At 38.4% G+C, this 20296-nt stretch overlaps 2 protein-coding genes across 2 annotated transcripts in view; one reads left to right on the top strand and one right to left on the bottom strand.

Annotated features, from left to right (window-relative positions):
• IFT74 (intraflagellar transport 74) overlaps nt 1-20296 on the bottom strand; it is a 54748-nt gene that overhangs the window by 17871 nt on the left and 16581 nt on the right. Inside the window, exons 9-12 of the mRNA XM_075560006.1 lie at nt 8657-8795; nt 7007-7069; nt 3101-3244; nt 1610-1650 (exon numbers count right to left, since the gene is read on the bottom strand). Coding sequence (XP_075416121.1) covers nt 1610-1650; nt 3101-3244; nt 7007-7069; nt 8657-8795 — 387 coding nt within the window. The remainder of the gene's footprint in view (nt 1-1609; nt 1651-3100; nt 3245-7006; nt 7070-8656; nt 8796-20296) is intronic.
• LRRC19 (leucine rich repeat containing 19) lies at nt 12850-17092 on the top strand. The gene is made up of 4 exons (XM_075558945.1): nt 12850-12927; nt 13889-14402; nt 15397-15582; nt 16773-17092. Exons 1-4 carry the CDS (start codon nt 12850-12852, stop codon nt 17090-17092), a joined length of 1098 nt encoding a protein of 365 aa, XP_075415060.1.

The following is a 20296-nucleotide window of genomic DNA, read 5'->3' as shown; positions in this document are numbered from 1 at the left end:
TGTTGTCCCCTTGGTGCTGTAAAACTAGTTCTTAAAGGATCGTGATGCTCAAGACCAACATTTCTTACTGGCTAAGCTAACCTATTATTTGACTTAAAAAAGACTTTAAGAGATAGTCTTGGTTTGCATTTTAAAGGCTATTGTTGAGCACTCTTTTCAGTGGATTGTGCAGGCCCCGTGACGCCAGACGTTCTGGATTCCATGAGAACTTGAAATTCTGTTCTGCACATTTCCCCTTTGATTATTATTCGTCAACAGAATCTTTGACCAAAATGTTCAGTAATGGCAGTCAGGCACCATGTAATTCGGATTTCACAGCAAAGGAAGCAGTTAATTGTGGACAGAGGGGTTGGCCACTCATATATCAGCCTCCTATCCCTGACTCTTTTTTCCTCTGTTGCTCCAGGCATGTAGAGGTGAATATTTGTGCCTCGAATGGCTGCTTGTAAGTGGCACTACATACTACGTTCGGAGTATGTTATTAGACCAGTTATCTGAGATGTCCCATGAAAACATATCTGAAACCTACAAACCAAGGAACCAACCCCACCCCCATGAAGTTTTTAGCTATACATACATGAGCAGCCTCAGCAGGTGCTTTTTTTGGAGTCATAGTTATAAATATATATATATATCACATTTCTTCAAAGAAGGCATGCAAATAGCCAACAGCAAATGAAAAGAAACAACACCATTTAGCCATCAGAGAAATGCAAGTCAGAACCACCAGGAGGTGCCATCTAACACCCACGGGGATGGCTAGCATTAAAAAAAAAAAACAGTAAAAAAGATAGACAATAAAAAGTGTTAGTGAAGATGCGAAGAAACGGGAACACTCATGCATGACTGATAAAAATAGAAAATGATGCAGCCAATGTAGAAAACAGTTCATCAAAAACCCAAATGCCCATCAACTGATCATAGAAATAAAATGCCTGTCTATACAGTATAGCATTATTTGGCAATAAAAAAGTATAAATACATGCTATAAAATAAATGAATCTTGAAAATATGCTAAGTGGGACAAACAGCCACGCAGCTCCATCCATTGCATATGGAGTCCGCACCTTGTAACTGCATGCAAATGAGCCACCCCGACCTGGGGAGCAGATGAGCGAGCCTGCACAAGGTGGCCACTTCAGGGGGATCAAAACTTCTAAAGTGGCTGTGGTAACGGCTGCAGGATTCTGAGCAAGCTGAAAGTCGCTAAATTGTACAGAGTAACTGGGTGCGTTGTATGATATGTGAATCTTATCTCAATAAAGTTGTTTTGAAAGGCCAATTGTATAAAAATGAAGATAAACTACATTTTAAAAACATCTTAAAATCAATTGTATTTTGCACTGACCATTATCTACATTTTCAAAAATTATTTAAAGCTGTAACCAAGATTGAAAGCTGCATCAGCATGAACAGTATCAATGTTAGACATAGCAAGAATGATTGTACAAATAGGTAGCTCTTGTACATTTGGAATATAATTTTAAAAATGAGAAATGGATATAAAACGAGTGTGAGGGGGCTTCACAGAGTGCGTGGAACATTTCCATGACCTTTTCATTCCATTTTCCATGAACCTTTTGAAGCCCCCTTGCATAAGGGTACTTACTGCCTCTCCATGCTGGCTATTTCCTGATTGTCTTCTTTAACCTGCACAGGCAAACAAATACAGCGCCCTTTAAAGATAACGATGCTAGACTACCCAGAGAGATTTTCTTCTGAAGCACAATGTACAAAATATTCACTCTAGTCTCTTTCTTGAAATTCACTTGTCAGAATCCAATATCCGAAACTAAAAGAATAGAAGTTATTCCTTAAGGAACTTCTAGTTTCTTCCCTGCCATCAAGGAAAAGCAGCCATACCTAGCCAGCTTGCCCTCCAGACTACCACATCCTCAGGGCCGAGGCAGTTACTCAACACCTAGGAGATCTATGTACCGCCATCACAGGTAGGGCAGATTTGGAAAGCCCAGTTAAATGTGAATTTTAGATGAACAATAACTGCTTTTATTCTTATTGCCATGGACGGCCAGGAGAACAAAGCAAGCTCAGTGGGAAAAAATACAGCCAGAATGCTCCTTAGAAGCAAGCAGGCCGAGGTGTGCTCTCACACTTAGGACAAGGTATCAGGAGGGAGCAGTCCCTGGAGGAGGACACGGGGGTGGTGAAGTAGAGGCCATGAGACAAAGGAAGACCCCAAGCATCTGGACTGGCACAGGGGTCACACCAGCGGGCAGAAATGCAGCAGTGACTGAGGGGGGCACACGATCGGGCAGCGTTCTGTTCTGCTGTGCACAGGATCGATGGTCACTCATTGGCACTTAACAATAACAATGATTCTTTCCCTAAAAGATATATTATTGCTTAGCTCTAAGTTCTCTTAGAACTTAGGGAAAGTTCTCTTTCTCAGGAACTTCAAGGGTTCTGGATGTTTGAGTACCTTTCTGGAACAACTGCAAGACTTCCCAAGCCCTTGGATTGACTCCTAAGGGTCTTCTGTCCCCACTGGGCCCAGCCTAAAGCTCCTATTTGGGGGAACAACTGACTAGTGTTGTTCCCACATGTAGTTCTCCTAAGGATAAGTAATGGGTTAACTCTCACTTATAATAAATTAAAGCCCCAGCTAGTCTTCAGTTAGGCGACCAAATAGATGTGACCTGCCTTGTGACAAACTATAACTTTACAGGACATTTCAATCCCATTTCCTTCACGGAGGCACTCATAATATGAACTACATATGCCATTAGCACGAGACACTTTATTTTCCATATACAAAGCCCCAAATAAACATATCTTCAGTTATTTAATGAGCAATCTGGAAGGGTGTCAGGTTTTCTTAATAAGGGTCAAAAAGAAAGTCCCAAAGATGTAAACAGACAATATAAAACGAGGGATGTGTGCCAAAAAGTAAGTTTATGTGAAAAATTACTTTTACTTACATTTTTGTTGCATATTTCATACTAATTAACTGAAGCCAATTTACTCACTTTTGTAGATAATAAATTTACTAGCTTTCCATTCAATTCATAGGCTCTAAAGAAAACAAACGAATATTTACCCAAATCTGATATATTAAAATACGTATGTGTGTGCTTCCCACCTGCTTCAGTAATCGTTCTCTCTCTTCCATTGGCGAGCCCATGCTTTTGTCTTCTGCGAGCATTTGGTCCCGATGGGACTCTAACTCATAAAGTTTTTCATGCAGCAGTACAGCCTCCTGTTTTACCTGGGAGTGCGCTACTTCCTGAAGATACAAATCAACAGTAAAGTTCAATGAGTATTTTATAAAAAGTCACTCTCAAATAGGTTTTATTTTATTATAATGACAAATTTAAACCCGCAGCATCTTTCATAGCAATATCGACTACCTCTGGTGGCACAGTAGGTTAAGCACTGGATCACTAACTGTGATATTGGCAAATGAAACCACTAGCCACTTCGTGGGAGAAAGAGGATGCTCTCTGTTCCCATCGAGCTTTATAGAGCAGTTCTACTCTGTACTGCAAGGTCAGTAGGCATTGGAATCAGCTTGATACTAAGAGGGTTGTGGTACCCATTTAGGACATCATGCTTGATAAAGTACAAGGTCAGCGAAAAAGAGGAAGACCCTCAATGACATGGACTGACCCAGTGGCTGCCACATGGGTTCAAACATAATACCAATTGGGAGCCTGGCACAAGCAAGGTAAGACGATGTTGCATCTGATGGGGCATAGGACTTCTGAGTTGGAAGAGATTTGAGAACACCTAACAACCACAGTCCTACCAAAGAGAGACATCATCTACAACCCAAATCCAAGGTTATAGTTACATTGCTCTTAATTCTAAAGAACTAAAAGCAACCTACTTGTATACAAGGCTGTTGTCATACAACAAAATACAATGCAATAATTTAAGATTCACATCTAACTGATGTGACTCCGAGATATTGTTTTAGGTATAATCCATGTGAAACCCACTTGAAGTTTTACACAACTGTAAACTCAAGAAAGGATTATAGGATTCTTATGAAGATTAAATGACAATGCTGGCTATATTATAAAAAAGAAAGAAACCAAAACAATTCACTGCCATCAAGTTGATTTCAACTGACAGGGACCCTGTAGGAAAGCGTAGACCTGTTCTACAGGGTTCTTGAGACCAAACATCCTTATGAAGCCAGACAGCCTCCTCTTTCTCCCACAGAGCAAATGGGGGATTTGAACTACCAATCTTGTGATGAGTATGCCAATGATTAGCCCACCAAGCCACAAATCTCCTGCTGGTGATTTACCAGTATGTAAAGAACTTTGGAAATCATACAATAAGCAGTCAATAACTGTCAAGAATAGTTAGACTTCGAAAGAGGTACAAGAGACTTGCATTCTTAATTTCATTTTACTTGATTTAAAATTTTATTTTGGTTTATTTATTTTTAAATAGTTTTATTATCATATCCTTCACATATCATACAATTAAGTCTTCAATCATAGTAAGAAAAGCTGTGTAATCATCACCATGATCAATTTCTGAACATTTTCTTCTGTACTCATTGATGTGAACTCCCTATTTTCTGCCCATCCTCCCTTGCCATACCCCTATGCAATTATTACTCCAGTTACTGTCTTTATAGATTTACCTATCCTGGATTTCAAATACAGAAAACTATACAGACCCAAAGCAGGAAGCAAACAAACAAAAAACTAAACCAACAACAATGACTAAACAAAACGCAGAAAAACCCCAGTCAATAAGAAATATTAAAAGCTGAAACAAGTTTAAAATGAGCCAAAAGGTACTCAAATGATAAGGAGTTACATTTTAAGCTAACTACATCTGTGATAACTGCCTTCCAGAGCTCTCTGTCTTATAGGAAAGCTATCCATGTCCTGGACGATGTAGGGGGGTCACCAGGCGCGATCCATGTGTGGACCCGGAAAATGGATGTTAGGCTTCCACTGGCATCCACAGCCTTTTGCGCACTGGGTGCCCAAGATTTAAGCTCTGATACCACTCATTCATTCCAATTTGGATTTTATTACGTACAGTCCTTGGTTCACACAGGCCGATGTGCTACTTCTACGTGGACTTACTTAGCGGACGCCTCACTTAGATGACTGCTTGTTTGAAGAAAAGATGTTAAGATCCCACACATTTTTTCTGATAACCAGACACCATCAATCTGGTTTCTGCACTACACTTGGCTTTAGCATGGTATCTTCCATGCTCTAGGACTATGTCAGTAAGAACTAATTGTTCTTAGACTGGGGCAAGAATTAAGGGTGAGCCCAAAATCCATTCATATATCTCTGATTTATATATGTTCCTGGTTCACTTTAGAGACATCATTTTATGATCGAGAACATTATAAATCATTCCCTTAGGGCAGGGGCTGGCCAACTGGCTCATGAGCCATACACAGCTCTTTAGGTACATACTAAAAATTGCTCAAGAATATTATTCAGAAAATGGTGATTTCAATTGTTTGTAAAAATATATTTATAGCTCTCAAATAATGTTTAAAGTGTTGTGAGAGACAGGATTGGCTCTTCTTTCTCAAAAGTTTGCCGACGCCTGCCCTGGGGCATAAGGTAATTCTGTTGATAGGGTCATTAATTTAGCCAATGGCACAGAATTTTTAAAAAGTATTGAGAAAAGGAAATTATACAAGTATAGGCCAGCTTCACACTGCAATTCACAAATTGGGGACTTGGACAGATGAAACTCTTAAGTGACTAGATACTATTTACGGAAACAATGGGGATTGATGATTTGGGCAAAATTGTCAATAACACTCATTCTCAAAGGCAGAACCAGGCTGACCAAAATAATACATGGCAGAAGAAAGCAAGGAAGGCATTAAACTATTCAACAAATAGTAGTCCCAGGCCACCATGCATTGGGGCTCCTCAAAGCGAGCGGTCCAAACCAAAGTCCAGCTACCACCAACTCCATCGCCTTGGGATAGCACTCAGCTGCCTTTGACACGAGGGAGTATGTCAGTCCCTTAAATCAGCTAAAGGTAACTTTGAGGTAAAACCCAGTCTGCTTTTTGGAGTTTCCACATCAAGTCCTTCTTGTGTGGCCTGTGAAGGCTGGTGTATGCCTTGAAAGGACAGATTCAAAAGCACAAAGCCAGGGTCACTAAGGGCTGGATAGCAACAAGGTGGGGAGCTTGCCTCGTGCCCATGAACACGTATTAGCCTCTATGTACAACTAAGAGCTGCTTTGACAGAGGAGCCCTCGCCTCCGCTGGGGTCAGTTCCGCCAGATGGAAGGCGAGGGAGAAAACCATTCCGTGCTACCACACAACAAGGTTGCTAAGGCCACCCAAGTCAACAGACACTCCTATAAGAGTGTTAGCAAAACCTTACTGGAAATTCAAGTCGAGATATATGTCTTGGAAGAGGTTGTTACACTTCTGTTGATGTGTAAACTAGGTGTAGCAACCTCCCACCAGGAAAAAATTGCTCAACAATTCCATGTGTAAAATTATTTAGTACTACAATTTAAAATTGTTTTTTAAAAACAAATGAAAGTATTTACACCCTTAAAGTGAAAGACTGGTCTCTTTCCCTCTTCAATTATTTTTATACTCTTTATGTGTATGTCTTTAAATCGCCACTCATTTTTGCAGGCCCCAGAGAGATGGAGTTGTTTTGTTCACCACACATTAGGGTTCTTGAGGGGATCCCACGTGTATCAGGGTGGGATTGTTTTCCATAAGGTTTTTAATGACCGATTTTTCAGAAGTAGATTCCCAGGCTTTTATTCTGAGGTACCTCTGGGTGGACTAGAATGATCGACTTTGTGGTTAATAGCCAAACTATTTAACCCTATATAGTAGATACAGAATAACTTAAATCTAATTGCATGCAGGATATTTGTATGCCAAATTTAAAAAAAATCATTGAATACCTGTCAGTAAAGGACTACGTCAACATTTACCTTTTGAGTTCCATCTATAGTTAGCTGAACTATTCTGTAGCTAGGCCATATACAAGCCCCGATTTCACTTTATACTTACAGCTGCCAGGCTCTCTTTTTTCATGTGCAGTGAATCTATTTGTTGTTGAAGTGTATCTAATTCCTAAGAAGAAAAATACACAAATACAAACACAAGCTACATGAAAAATAATCTGATTCTCTGTTGATCAACATTTCAATGGATGAAACAAAGTAACTTTTATAAACATCTTCATAGCTTGCATTTTGCCTAGAATTTATTGGCATCTCATGATTTCGGATTTCCCCATTTCTTTCACCATTTCTGAAAACCTCACCATGATCACCTTCAGAAAAAACTTTCAAGCCAGATTTTTACAAAAGTGAAACACCATCATTCCAAGAAGATTAAACACCAGAAACCTTCACGTTAATATCATTATTTAAAGCCATGGTTATTTCAATTTTTTAAAATGATGTTTTCATATCTTTCATCGAATTCCTCTTAGGGGTAAGATCTATAAAAATTGATAAAGTACACTCTCGGGATAAAATCCTTGAACAGGTTACTTGTTCATAACTCTTGTGCAAGATTAACAATATTTCATTAATATTATGGCTTTTCTATAATAATCTGAAGTGCTTTAAGGTATCTTAACAATTCTAACATAAAACGTTACTTAAACTAAATTATCTGAGAAACCGAGACGAGATACCTTATTGGCATTTGAGAGGCCTAATGCTGTGTCATCCAGACATGAAGGCCCATTGTGATGATTAGGTTTTGTGTTAGTTTAGCTACACCTGTAAGAAGATATGGTGGCGCTTAGCCTCTCACTCAATTCATAGCCGGATGCGTACCCAGGGTTATGTGGTCTATTTGATATCTCTCTTCTTCCTCCTGCTGGCCTAGATTCTGCACCTGGCTCCTCAGTACTTGGGCCAGCTGCCCACCGTGTGGACTGCTGGCCCTGGTAGCGGTCAGCAGCCTGTTAGGTGGTTTGCTCTGGTTCCACTGGCCGGTGGTCTTGCCACCTGCTGCTTCATTATTCTGGCAGTTGTGTGAGTCAGGAAAGGTCTCCTGGGCATCTGACTCACAGGGTGGAGTTGAGGCCTTGTGACTGTAAAATTTCTTCTTGGTGCACATATGAGTGTCAGTGGCGATGTTTCTCTAGAAAACCCAACTACAACTTTCCAGATCGCACTTAGTCACCTTCATAACTAAACACTAGGGCAATTCTTAACAATCCCTTGTTACGCTTCCAAATTCTTACTCAAATTGACCCCTATTCGTAATTAGGGTACAAAAACTCTTCAAACTGCGACCCAGAAGAAAAAGATTGACTGCTCCTTGGGGGGAAAAGAAAGGAATGTAAATAGTTGGGGTCTATGATGCCTTTTAATGTTTCCATGAAAAACCTTTAAAGATGCAAATGCCCTCATTATGTTTTCATGACATAAAAAATGAATGACACACAGACCTGGAAAACAACCATTAAGAAAAGTTACAATATATCTAGGTCAATAAGATGCATAAAAAAATGGAGCTTTCTAGATCAATGATTCTCAAACTTTTGAATGAACAAATGAATCAGCCTGGGTCCTTCCTAACATGAAAACTCATAAGTAGATCTGGTCAGGGTTGCAAAGGAACCACTGATGCCAATCTTCAGATCACATTTTTAGGAGCAAGACTGTTATATGTCTGGCACATGGTAGAAATTATTGTTACCTGCAATAATTTTTCATTCGAAGCTTTCATTTCTGTGTATCTCACTTGCTTTTCGGTAGACATATTTTTAATAATGCCATCTGCTGCTTGCTTTTCCTGTTCGATTTCTTCTTCCACATTTCTAATTTGTTTTTCTTTCCTGAAATTAATAATAATAATAGCCCTCTTACTACATTGAGGGGAAAACTGTCGATTAATTTGATAAAGTCACAGTCCGATTTAAAAAGTTAACCAGTTATTCATCATTGAATTCAAAAGTCATTATTTTTACCAAAAAAAATTGGTTCAGCCATATAAAATGGAGCTTGTACACATCAACACAGATTTACTTTTTCCATCTCTCTGTTTTCCATCCTGAGTCCTTTTACATCCTTACTCTCCATTTCGTTCTACTAAGAGAACACATTGAGATTATCACAGAAAATCCTCAAGACCTTGTACATAAGCGAATGCATTCAGATGTTTTGATAATTCTCAGGTCCCCTCAGTAACAAATAAGACATAAAGTGTAGAGCATGCCTTAGTCCCACAATTCTTTGATCAATGAACTCCTGTATGGAAGTTTATCATGAAAATCATATCGACCATTGCAGCTTTGAGTAAACTGAGAAGTAGGGAAACCTGTAGAGCAATTTGGTTAAAAATGCTAACTTTCGATGAAAGACATGGCTTCACTTAACCTTTCACCTACTACTTCTTTAATTCAAATTAACATTCCACCAATTTTTGCTCTTTTAATGCTGCACAATCGGAAGCGAGCTTCACTAAAACGAGAGTCAGCATCATAAATAAAATAATGGAGAAGTTAATTATGAACAGCAACATAGAATCACAAGAACTACCAGCAATGTAGCACGTACTTTATCCATACAAGGCCAATTATCAATAGGATAGAGAAAAATTCAATCACTCAATCAACCAACAGGTATGTTATTTGTCATGTAAATATTTCAAAATTTACTTATAGTAAAATTATTGGACATACATGTTCAGTCCTAAGATCATTAATTCTTCTTAGGTCTCAAAATCGAGTTGATGTACTAGTATTCGTGTTCTGCCTTTCTTAGAGATCAGCTTTTACAGTTTTCACAGTCACCAGCTAAGTGCTCTGGATCCCACAGACCGATACCCTACGATTAATATGACAACGTAATCTTAGAAACTTCCGTACTGGCAACAGCGGACACAAGACAGGAAGGACTGCCCTGGAGGGGTTCCAAGAGGGTCACTCTTCAGGAGTAGAGAGCCTCACCTTTCTCCTGCAGCGTGGCTGGCGGTTTCAAACTGCCGCCCTTGCAGTTAGCAGCCCAACTAGTAACTCACGACATCACCCAGCAAAAAGTGAACATAAAACAATAGACGATCTGAAATTTCAACTTATGATTCTTTAATCACTGTTGGGCAGGAGGGCAGTGTCTTTACTCTGAACTTCAATTACTAGAGTACAAGAAATGTGTTTGCTCTTGCCTCAATTAACATGATATACAGGATCGTAAACATTTCTGGGAGAAAGGGGCACGGGGAGGAGACCAGTCAGTAAGTGTGTAGTGTAGCAATGATGAAACACACAACTTTCCTCTAGTTCCTAAATGTTTTCCCCCACCCCCCACTATCATGACCTCAATTCAACCTTACAAATCTGACTAGACCAGAGGATGTACACTGATACTGATCAGAGCTAGAAACACAGGGAATCCAGGGTGGATGATCCCTTCAGGACCAGTGGTGTGAGTGGCGATACCGGGAGGGTAGAGGGAAAGTGGGGTGGAAAGGGGGAACCGATTACAAGGATCTACATATAACCTCCTCTCTGGGGGACGGACAACAGAAAAGTGGGTGAAGGGAGACGTCATACAGCATAAGATATGACAAAACAATAATAATTTATAAATTATCTAAGGGTTCATGAGGGAAGGAGGGGAGAAAATGAGCTGATGCCAAGGGCTCAAGTGGAGAACAAATGTTTAAGAGTGAGGGCAACGAATGTACAAGTGTGCTTTACACAATTGATGTATGTGTGGATTGTGGTAAGAGTTGTATGAGCCCCCAATAAAATGATTTTTTTTAAGTTAAAAAATTTTTCTGGAAGAAAAGATCATCTGTTTCAATCTCTTTGTTTCACAGAATAAGGATACTGAGACCCAGGAGAGTTAATCTTTTGAAACTAGCTTATTCTGAACTACATTTTTACAGTATTACCAACAATGAGTCTAAGTAATGTTTGTAGTCTAGTGAGATGGGACCTAATTCTGTACAGGCTTCCACTTGACAAGAGGAGGGAACTTGCAATACAAGGAAGTTTACCGATTTCCTAAGCCAACAGAGTGGACAGCTCTCAGGCCTTTTAACGCTCTAAGCACTTTGCTCCTATCGTAAAGTAGCAGCGAAGTTGTAAATGACGGTCATAAAAACAAACAACAACGATGATTGAAATAAATGAAATACAAAACTTGTGGTATCTTTTCTTCTTTTTTGCACTTTTAAAAATTTAAATCATTTTATTGGGGCTCATAAAACTTTTATCACAATCCATACATACATCAATTGAGTAAAGCACCCTTATACATTCGTTACCCTCATCATTCTCAAAATTCGCCCTTCCCCTTGGGTTCCTGGAATCAGCTCATTTTCCTTTTTGCCCTCCCCCTCCCTCATGAACCCTTAATAATTTATAAATTATTATTTTATCTTACACTGCCCGACATCTCCTTTCACCCACTTTCCTGTTGCCCATCCCCCAGAGGGGAGGTTATATGTAGATCCCCGAGATCGGTTCCCCCTTTTTACGCCCCCTTCCCTCCCGGTATCGCCACTCTCACCGCTGGTCCTGAGTGGTTCATCTGTCCTGGATTCCCTGTGTTTCCAGTTCCCATCTGTACTGCTGTGCATCCTCTGGTCTAACCAGGTTTGCAAGGTAGAATTGGGATCATGATAGTTGGGGGTAGTGGTATCTTTTCAATTAGACATCTTTCAAAATATAAAATATATTTAAGACTGACACATCAATTCACTCCAACAATACAGTATCCTGTTAATATGCATTCTCAATGTTCCAATGTTAACTTGCATAGTAAATTGGTGAATATATTTACATAACATGGTCAAGAATAACAAAGAAACACCAAGGCCAAACACACCACATATTACACTTCAAATGTCAAAGATGACTTTAAGAAATTAGTCTTCTAGTCAATCTTTTGCTAATGAGGTCTAGACTTTCTTTTAATCACCTGCTCACTGGGTACAAAGGTTGAAGCAAAGTGAGGTACACCGTGTGGCATACTTTTCCTTAATGGTAAGGAAGGAACAGGGCAGACTCCTTTACCACAGCAGTCTCAGAGGCTGAAGAAAGGAGTAAAGGTAAGGCTATATATTTACAGGCTTCACTGTTGTTATGGAATTTTAAAAATGTATCTAAGCTTGTAAATTTTGTACAGCAAATTAAGTCAAGCTTTTAATAAGTTATGAAAAATCAAGATTTATTAGATCTTCACAAAGTCCATTTCAGAAATAACGTCCACTTGGGACACAGGCTAGAGATTTTTTCCCAAGTAAAAAAACAAATATAATGCAAAAAAAATTGTTTACTTTTAGGGAAAAAGTTATCACTTAACCAATCAACTTTAAGATCTTTTACTGTAAATTGAAGCATTCTGAAGTAACAGTGAATGAAAGACAAATTTACAAGATGGAAAAAAAATGACCATCAATTGATAATTATTGAAACCGGGCAATGAGTTTTTCCTAACTTTTGTTTTTTTCTTAATATTTCTATTATAAAAGTTTTAAGAACTGAAGAAGTCTGTAAATATTAAGGAGTAAAGCTAACTGTAAATTATTAACATGCTACTTCAAGCACACTGAGTTCTGGCTAAAATATCTAATATTCAATGAAAAAACTACACATACATTTTCTATGGCAATACCCAAATAACTACAGAACCCTTTATTTCATAACACATGCATCCTATAAAAAATAGCAAACAACTCCTAAAATTTAAACTTAAAACTGTTTTAACATACATAGGTCTGTAGGTGAACAATTAACACCTATAAACGATGAAGTCTTCAGAAGATCAACCGTATGAGACCAACAGGGCAGCATTTGCCCCGAATAAAAATGTTCTTAGTAATTGCTGAAGTTCTAATCTCCTCTTGAGATGAAATAATCTCTTTTCTATCAGACCAGCAATATGAAAATTGCATACAGCGTGATCCTTTGGCCCTTCTCGATGATATTATTATCTGACGAAAGCCAGGCTTCTCAAACAGTAAGTCTTTACAAATCCAGTAAATAAAAATATGGCCAGAAGTGATGCACTGTGTACATTTAGAAAGATCTCCCATAGCAACGCAGAAAGCAAAGAAAATTTGAGCCATCCAAACTCTTTAGTTAGCTGTATAGGACCAGAATTCAAAACTCAGATCTCTGAGGCAGATTCTATCTAAATCAATGAGAGCCATCTGAAACTGTGCATGTCAGTATAAACTTAGGCATTAGTTTCAAGACATAACATCATACCTTAAACTGTAAAAATGTTTAAAGATATTTACATGTGAGATATTGTAATCAGTTATGTTGCAGTATTTAGTTTACTGGTGGCATGTCCAATGTAGAAGCAAAGCAGAATTATTTCTTTGGACCTATAACCACGTAGGATATAGATGTTGTCTGGTTCTTTCATTCAGTATATGGGTCAGCTTTTGTTTCAAGGTAAATATTTCTATTATAAACACCAAAACTTGAGCTGTTAACCTCAGAGACCTATATATTAGGGTATTATATTTAAAATATTTAACACAACCGGTAAAGCATTGGCTCTACTGATTTTGAAAACTTGTGTATTTTAAAATAATTTCCTCATAATTAACGCTACTCTTGCACACCAGGATCACAAGTTAGCAGAATTATTATTTACCATTTATTTATACACACATATAGATAGGCATAAATGAGATCCTGTCCATAATGATTATGGCAATATCTAGAAGGTCTCTGTGTGGCAAATTAGAAGCCCTTCGTTTGGATGTATATACCAGAATTTCCTGAACCTTTGACATTTCAACAGAAGGAAGAAAAATCTTAACTCTATTTTCATCATATTGTAATATCAAAAGACTTTTCTTCAAAACTATTTTGCCCCTATATCTCAGTGCCTGGATAAGCAATTTTTGATAATTCCATGAACATTTTACCTAATTAATTCATTTCTAGTTTGGTTCTTTTTTTAGGAAGTCAGATTCAATTTCACTGGACAAAACCATTCTTCAGTCCCAGCGGATATCAATAAAGGTGTTACTATACTTGATCTCAGTTATAACCAAGTGACTTTAGATGCTAGAGACACAAAGGTTCTACAGATGTATGTTTTACTCAAGGAGCTCTATTTAATCAAAAACAATGTCATTATTTTACAAAACAACAGTTTTGGTAACCTCTCCAATCTAGAAATTTTAAATATCTGTAGAAATGCCATCTCAGTAATTCAGCGTGGAGCCTTTGTAGGCTTGAATAAACTGAAGCAGTTACATCTCTGCCAAAACAACATCACTCAACTGGAGCCCGGTACTTTTGTGCCTCTAACAAACCTGGTACTTCTGAATCTGCAAGGCAATTTGATAAGCTCTTTGGAAGTGCCACAAGCATTTCATCTGGAACTAATAACCTCAGACGGAAATCTATGGAACTGCTCTTGCAGGCTCTTCAACTTGAAGAACTGGCTGAACACATCAAAGGTGACACTAGGTAAGCTGTCTTCATTGAACTAGAACCCAAATGTGATTCACGTTAGGTGGGTCCACTGCAGAAAATGCCTTGTTTCCCATTTTGAAGACAAGGAATCTATTCTTATTTAGGGGAGACAGGAAGAAACACAAACAAGGAGTGGCTGAATAGATGCCCTCCTCTCTCCCCAGATAGGGAAAGAAGAAACACATCCTGTATAGGGGAAAGGATTGCATCGCTTACGTATTAAGTACAAAGTTCTACTATTTTTTCTTTTGGCGCTTTTCCTATTGGAATACCTGCCAGAAGAGCCTTGCTTTGTTAACTGCGATCTCTCCGTGAGGTCGTCTGCTCCCCCAAACTGTTAACGCACTGGAAACCCTATGTAGGCTTGCTACGCACTTCCCGTGGCAGTTTCTTTTTTGTTTGGGGGCGGCGGGGGTGGGGGTGGGGGTGGGGGTGGCGGCGGGGGGGACGAGGGGGGATGTCGGAGGGGGTACGTGTTAATTGTAAACGATGCTCTACCTGATTTTAACCACAATTTTACTCCAGATTTTAGCCATAGTTTACCTCATAAAATACTAATACCAACAGCAATAAATACTGCATTTAAACAGTGTAAAATCGTGTAATAAACAGGAATAACTATCTTAATTTTTGTGCTAGGAAGATACAAGAGTTTCTTTCTTATAATGCCTTTAAGAGTGAGAAATAAGAGGGGCCCTGCTGGGACAGTTGTTTACACACTGGGCTACTAACCACAAGGCCAGCAGTTCAAAGCCACCAGTTGCTGTGTGGGAGAATGAGGTGGCTTTCTACTCATAAAGATGTACAGACTCAGAAACCCCCAGGGGCAGTTCTACTCTGTCCCACAGGGTCACTAGAAGTCAGAATCAACATCGACTTGATGGCAATGAAGCAAACTTTGGGAGATAAGTGTGGCCCCAATCAAAAAATTGGTAATTATTCTAATTTGCTCTGATTTATGTTCAATTTATTTTTTCTGATTCTTTAGAACATGAAAACATCACCATGTGTAGCACTCCTGATCTCTCAAGGAGCTACAGTATTAAAACAGTTCCTTATCAAGTTGAATGTTGCTTAAAATTTTCTTCAGTTGCAACTGAAAATCTTTATAAGAATTTTATGTCTGTTAGCAATTCAACATTTAATTCTCCTTTGAACTCCACAACCAATCCAGGTAATGTGCTGGTTTTAAACAAAAATATTACAGAAGGTATCATGCACTAAGTATACTGTGGTAGCTCTTGTTTTCCACTTAAATGTCTAGAGTAAAAGAACAAATCCTTGTCTTAACAAAAAGTTATAAAATATTGGGTTTCCCACTAGACTCTGCTAGTTACCAAACAAATGCCATTGTGCAAATCATTTAACTTCTTTGAGCCTTAGGTTTAATTAATCTAGCCAGACTTAACCATTATAAATCATTAAAATGTCTTAAGTAAAAGGGAAAATAAGAGGGTACTCTTTTGCTACTCTACGAAATACATTTATTGTTGCTGTAGTAACTTTCACCTAGAGAAAATTGTGATGTCTATTATCATGATTTTAGTGTATACAAGGGTTAAGCCCAAGCAGCCCATGCAGTGCTCGGGCATATTTCAAACACATTTAATGATGTCTCTGGAATCGACCGATGGCTGCAGACACGTTCTCTCCCTTGTCTTAGGCTCATTGGGGGGCCTTCCAAAGAGAGGTCCATCAAAACGGTTGCGTCCAAGGGGATGTGCTAGGCCAGTGCAGTTAAAGGCAGAGAGGTCAGCTCAGGTTATGGAGGCTGTTTTGTGGCGATCCAAAGGGGTAACCGATAGCTTTTCTTAGAGGATGCTGGGAAATCACAGGGGCTTAGTGTGAACACGTTTTAAGAAAACTGAAAACGACATTGGTGCAGAAAAGGCCAGGAAATTTGTGCAAGGAATTTTTCCCATCACAACAATGCACCTGCTCACTCTTCAAGGGTGGCGAGCACTGTCTGGGAATTTCCTTGGGAAATCTTCCCCTATCCACCAGACGCCCTCCACGTGGCCCTTGAGACTTTCTTTTGTTCCCCAAACTCCAAGGAGGAACACGCGTTGGGTCTCTAGAGGATGCCAAATCTGCCGTTTTGAGGTCATATAAATCAGAGCTCGGGATTCTTCAAAAGAGGGTAGAGAGAAGGAAAGACCGCCTTCAGAAGTGTACAGAGCGAGATAGCGGCTAGAGGATGAAACAATCGTTTCACAATATGATATTTTTGTTTCATAAAAGTTTCAAGGATTTTGTAGCAATCATTTTTTTTTTACTTCGCCTCCCATTAAGATATATGCTATCATTTTGTTTGTCAATATAAGAGAATCAACACCGCTTTCTCTCTCTTGGTATTTTATTTAGAACAGGAACGCATTGGAAAAAGTTGGGCTTTTCTAGTAGGTGTTATTGTCACTGTATTGGTGACGTCACTCCTTATTTTTATTGCTATCAAATGCCCAACATGGTACAATCTGCTGCTCAGCTACAAACATCACCGCCTGGAAGAACACGACGCAGAAAACTATGAAGATGGTCTTACTGGCAATATGAGCTACCTTCCACAGACACCAGAGGAAGAAACTACAGTGATATTTGAGCAACTCCATTCGTTTGTAATAGATGATGATGGATTTATTGAAGACAAATATATAGATACCCATGAATTACAGAAGGAAAATTAATTTTCTTTAATGTTTGATTCTCTAAAAAATATTGTCAGTCCAATCAGTTTAGACACAGAAATTCTTATGTGACAGTGGTTCTCAGCCTGGGGGTCTCGACCCTCTTGGGGGAATTGCATGACCCTTTCACAGGGGTTGCCCGATTCATAACAGTAGCAAAATTACAGTAATGAAGTAGCAATGAAAATAATTTTATGGTTAGGGGGTCACCATAACATAAGGAACTTTATTAAAGGTTCACGGCATTAGGAAGGTTGAGAACCACTGTCCTAGAAGGAAAAAAACAAAAAAAAGTAAGGTACTGATTAATTCAAACAAACGAATTCTCATATTAACTCAGACATTTGAATGGACTACATCTTCAATTATACGAAAACTCCAATCAGTAAACATCAAAAATAAAGTGGCGGGCAGTTGAACTTATCTCATTCTGAATCAAAATAAGGAATGGTGATAACTTAAACAGACAATATGCCCAGAAAAATTTTATGTTCATAGTGTGAATTCATGGAGTTGAATAATACTTCTTTAAAACATTTTTTCTGAATTAGCAAATAAGTTTCCTTAAACCTCAGAAGCTATTTAAAGCCAAGTCACAACATTCATGCCCAGTCCCTAATAAGTTACTACTGAGCTGGTTATAAAGAAAGCCTATCACCATAATGCATGACTGACACAATAGGATAAGGTGGGGGCTTTCAAAGTGGGTATCAGAATTACCATTGTTTAAAAAAAAGTAATGTTTTTTTTTTCCCTTTCTCTGGGAGATTTTTTTTTAAATAAAAATGGGCCTAGGCTAGCACAGAAGCATCCTCAGTTGGTCCATGGACAGCTAAGGGGGACTAGGTAGAACAGTTTCCCATGTTATTTTCTAGAACACAATGTTCCTCAGAGACATCTAGAAGTGTTACAGAAAAAAAGAAAAACAAGCATGAGGCAAAATGTCTGCGGTTAAATCAGTGTAGGAAACACTGATTTAAGTAAAATGGAAATGATTTACTAGACGATTCTCCTGCGTCTTTACCAAGTTAGACTGCTCTCAGATTCTTCAAGGGCAAAGTATTAAGAATTTTCCAGACTTCCTTGACAACAATAACTGTTCTTCAAAGTACACATTCTAAGAGCTTATAGCACAACAATGGTCTAAAGATATAACGAGAGTGATATAAAGTATAATACTCATCAGGTTCTTATAATCATAGTGACTGTAATCATAGTTTAACCAATTTAACAATGAGGACAATACATTAACAATCATATCGATGTGAACAAGGGGCGTGGGGGTGGAGTGGAGCCCAAAGCCCATTGGTAAACAATTGGACATCCCCTCACAGAAGGGTCATAAGGAAGGGACGAGTCAGCCGGGATGCAGCATAGCACTGACAAAACACACAGCATTCCTCGAGTTCTTTAATGTTTCTTCCCCCCCCACTATCATGACCCCAGTTCTGCCTCACAAATTTAGCTAGGCCAGAGCATGTACAGTGGTACAGATAAGAGCTTTTGGCGCGCAGAATCCATGGCAGATAAACCCTTCAGGAACAAAAATGAGAGTAGTGATACCATGAGGGTAGAGGGAAGCTGGGGCAAGAAAGGGGAAACCGACCACAATGATGGATGTATAAGGCCCTTCTCCCCCGGGGGAGGAACAACAGAAATGTGGGTGACAGAAAACAGCAGCTGGTTTAAGATATGATAATAATAATTTATGAATTATCAAGGGTTCATGAGGGAGAAAGGGTTGGGGGAGAGGGAAAAAATGGGCTGATATCGGGTTCAAGCACAAAGAAAATGTTTCGAAAAGGATGATGGAAACGTGTACAAATGTGCTTGACATAATAGATGCATGGATTGTTAAAAGAGCTGTAAAAGCCCCCAATAAACTGATTTAAAGAAAAACACACACACGAAACAAACTGTTGCAGATTCTGTAGTTTCCTGTCCACTCACGGGAAATGAGTGTATTTATCATACTGTCAACGGGTGAAATAACTGGATGCCGCAGATGTTATGCATCGTAACAGGGTGGGAACCGTGACTAGAGGTGTGCGCGGAGCTAATGGTCCGGAGAGGTGGAGGATGAGGAAGGTGAAGTATAACATACCATTTTATTTTCCTGTATGTTCACGCTTCTCCATAAACGTGTTTTCTAAACGAGTATTTAGTTATCTTGGAAGAGATGAAAATATGTAAATTTATCTTAATATGTAGAACAGTTATTTTTAAAGTTACATAAATAATAAATTCTGTTCAAAGTCCACTGAGGGAAAATGAAAATTGCTCAGGATGGTATGTCCTGTGACATGAAAAAATAGACTAATTTATTTATGATGTATATTTGCTTTTGTTTATAGCAACATGTTGTCTACAATGAACATACACTGAAACTTTATTAGTCTAAAACTTCCTAATAAATAATACCAATTATAATTTATTGTTCCAGATCAACATATCTTACAAGAATGAGTTAACTGAAAAAGCACAAAGACATCTTTTTCTAAATGCTCTATATTTCTGTAATATAATCTCCTGATTGAACATACAAGTATTCCCATTAAGAAGTGTAATAAAATGAAATAAAATTATAAATAAGTAAAGGCTAAATATACCCATACATGCAATGCCTTTTATAAATCTATACTTAGAATGGGTATTCAAAATAAATATCTGACTAAACAAAGAAAAACCAAATTATTATATATGTTGTAAAAGCAGATTTTAATCAAACATCAAAATTAGAATACTTCATTCAAAATGATGCATGAAACTGAATTAAAGTCAGGCTTCTTAGCATTATTATAGTAATATCCCAGGCTATATTGAGTGTAACCAGCTTGTTATGAATAGATGCTCCACATTATACGTAGAATGGTGGTACTAAAAGAGGATGAAAGCATACCTATTATATGCCTGCTCTTCCTGCTCCCTATGACTGTTTAGAGTCAAGGTGGATCCTGGTTCTATTAAGACGTTAATCATCTGGTAAACACAGGAACTAAGTCTTTCCTCCTACTGCATGTAAAAATAAGTATCCTAAAAATAACCTCTGTTCAAATTTCTACTTGGAAAAGCCAGAAAAACCTATTTTACTTACAAGGTTTCAATGAAAATCTATATAGATTAAGCACTGAAATACTTGGTGACATTTTCAAGACAAGTTACCATATTTTAAGAAATGGTCTTTCATCAAAGGAACTAGTAAAC

This window comes from Tenrec ecaudatus, chromosome 10 (assembly GCF_050624435.1).
Source record: "Tenrec ecaudatus isolate mTenEca1 chromosome 10, mTenEca1.hap1, whole genome shotgun sequence".
Classification (NCBI taxonomy): domain Eukaryota; kingdom Metazoa; phylum Chordata; class Mammalia; order Afrosoricida; family Tenrecidae; genus Tenrec; species Tenrec ecaudatus.
The sequence above is the reverse complement of the archived record's forward strand: the minus strand, read 5'-3'. Positions and strand labels throughout refer to the sequence as shown.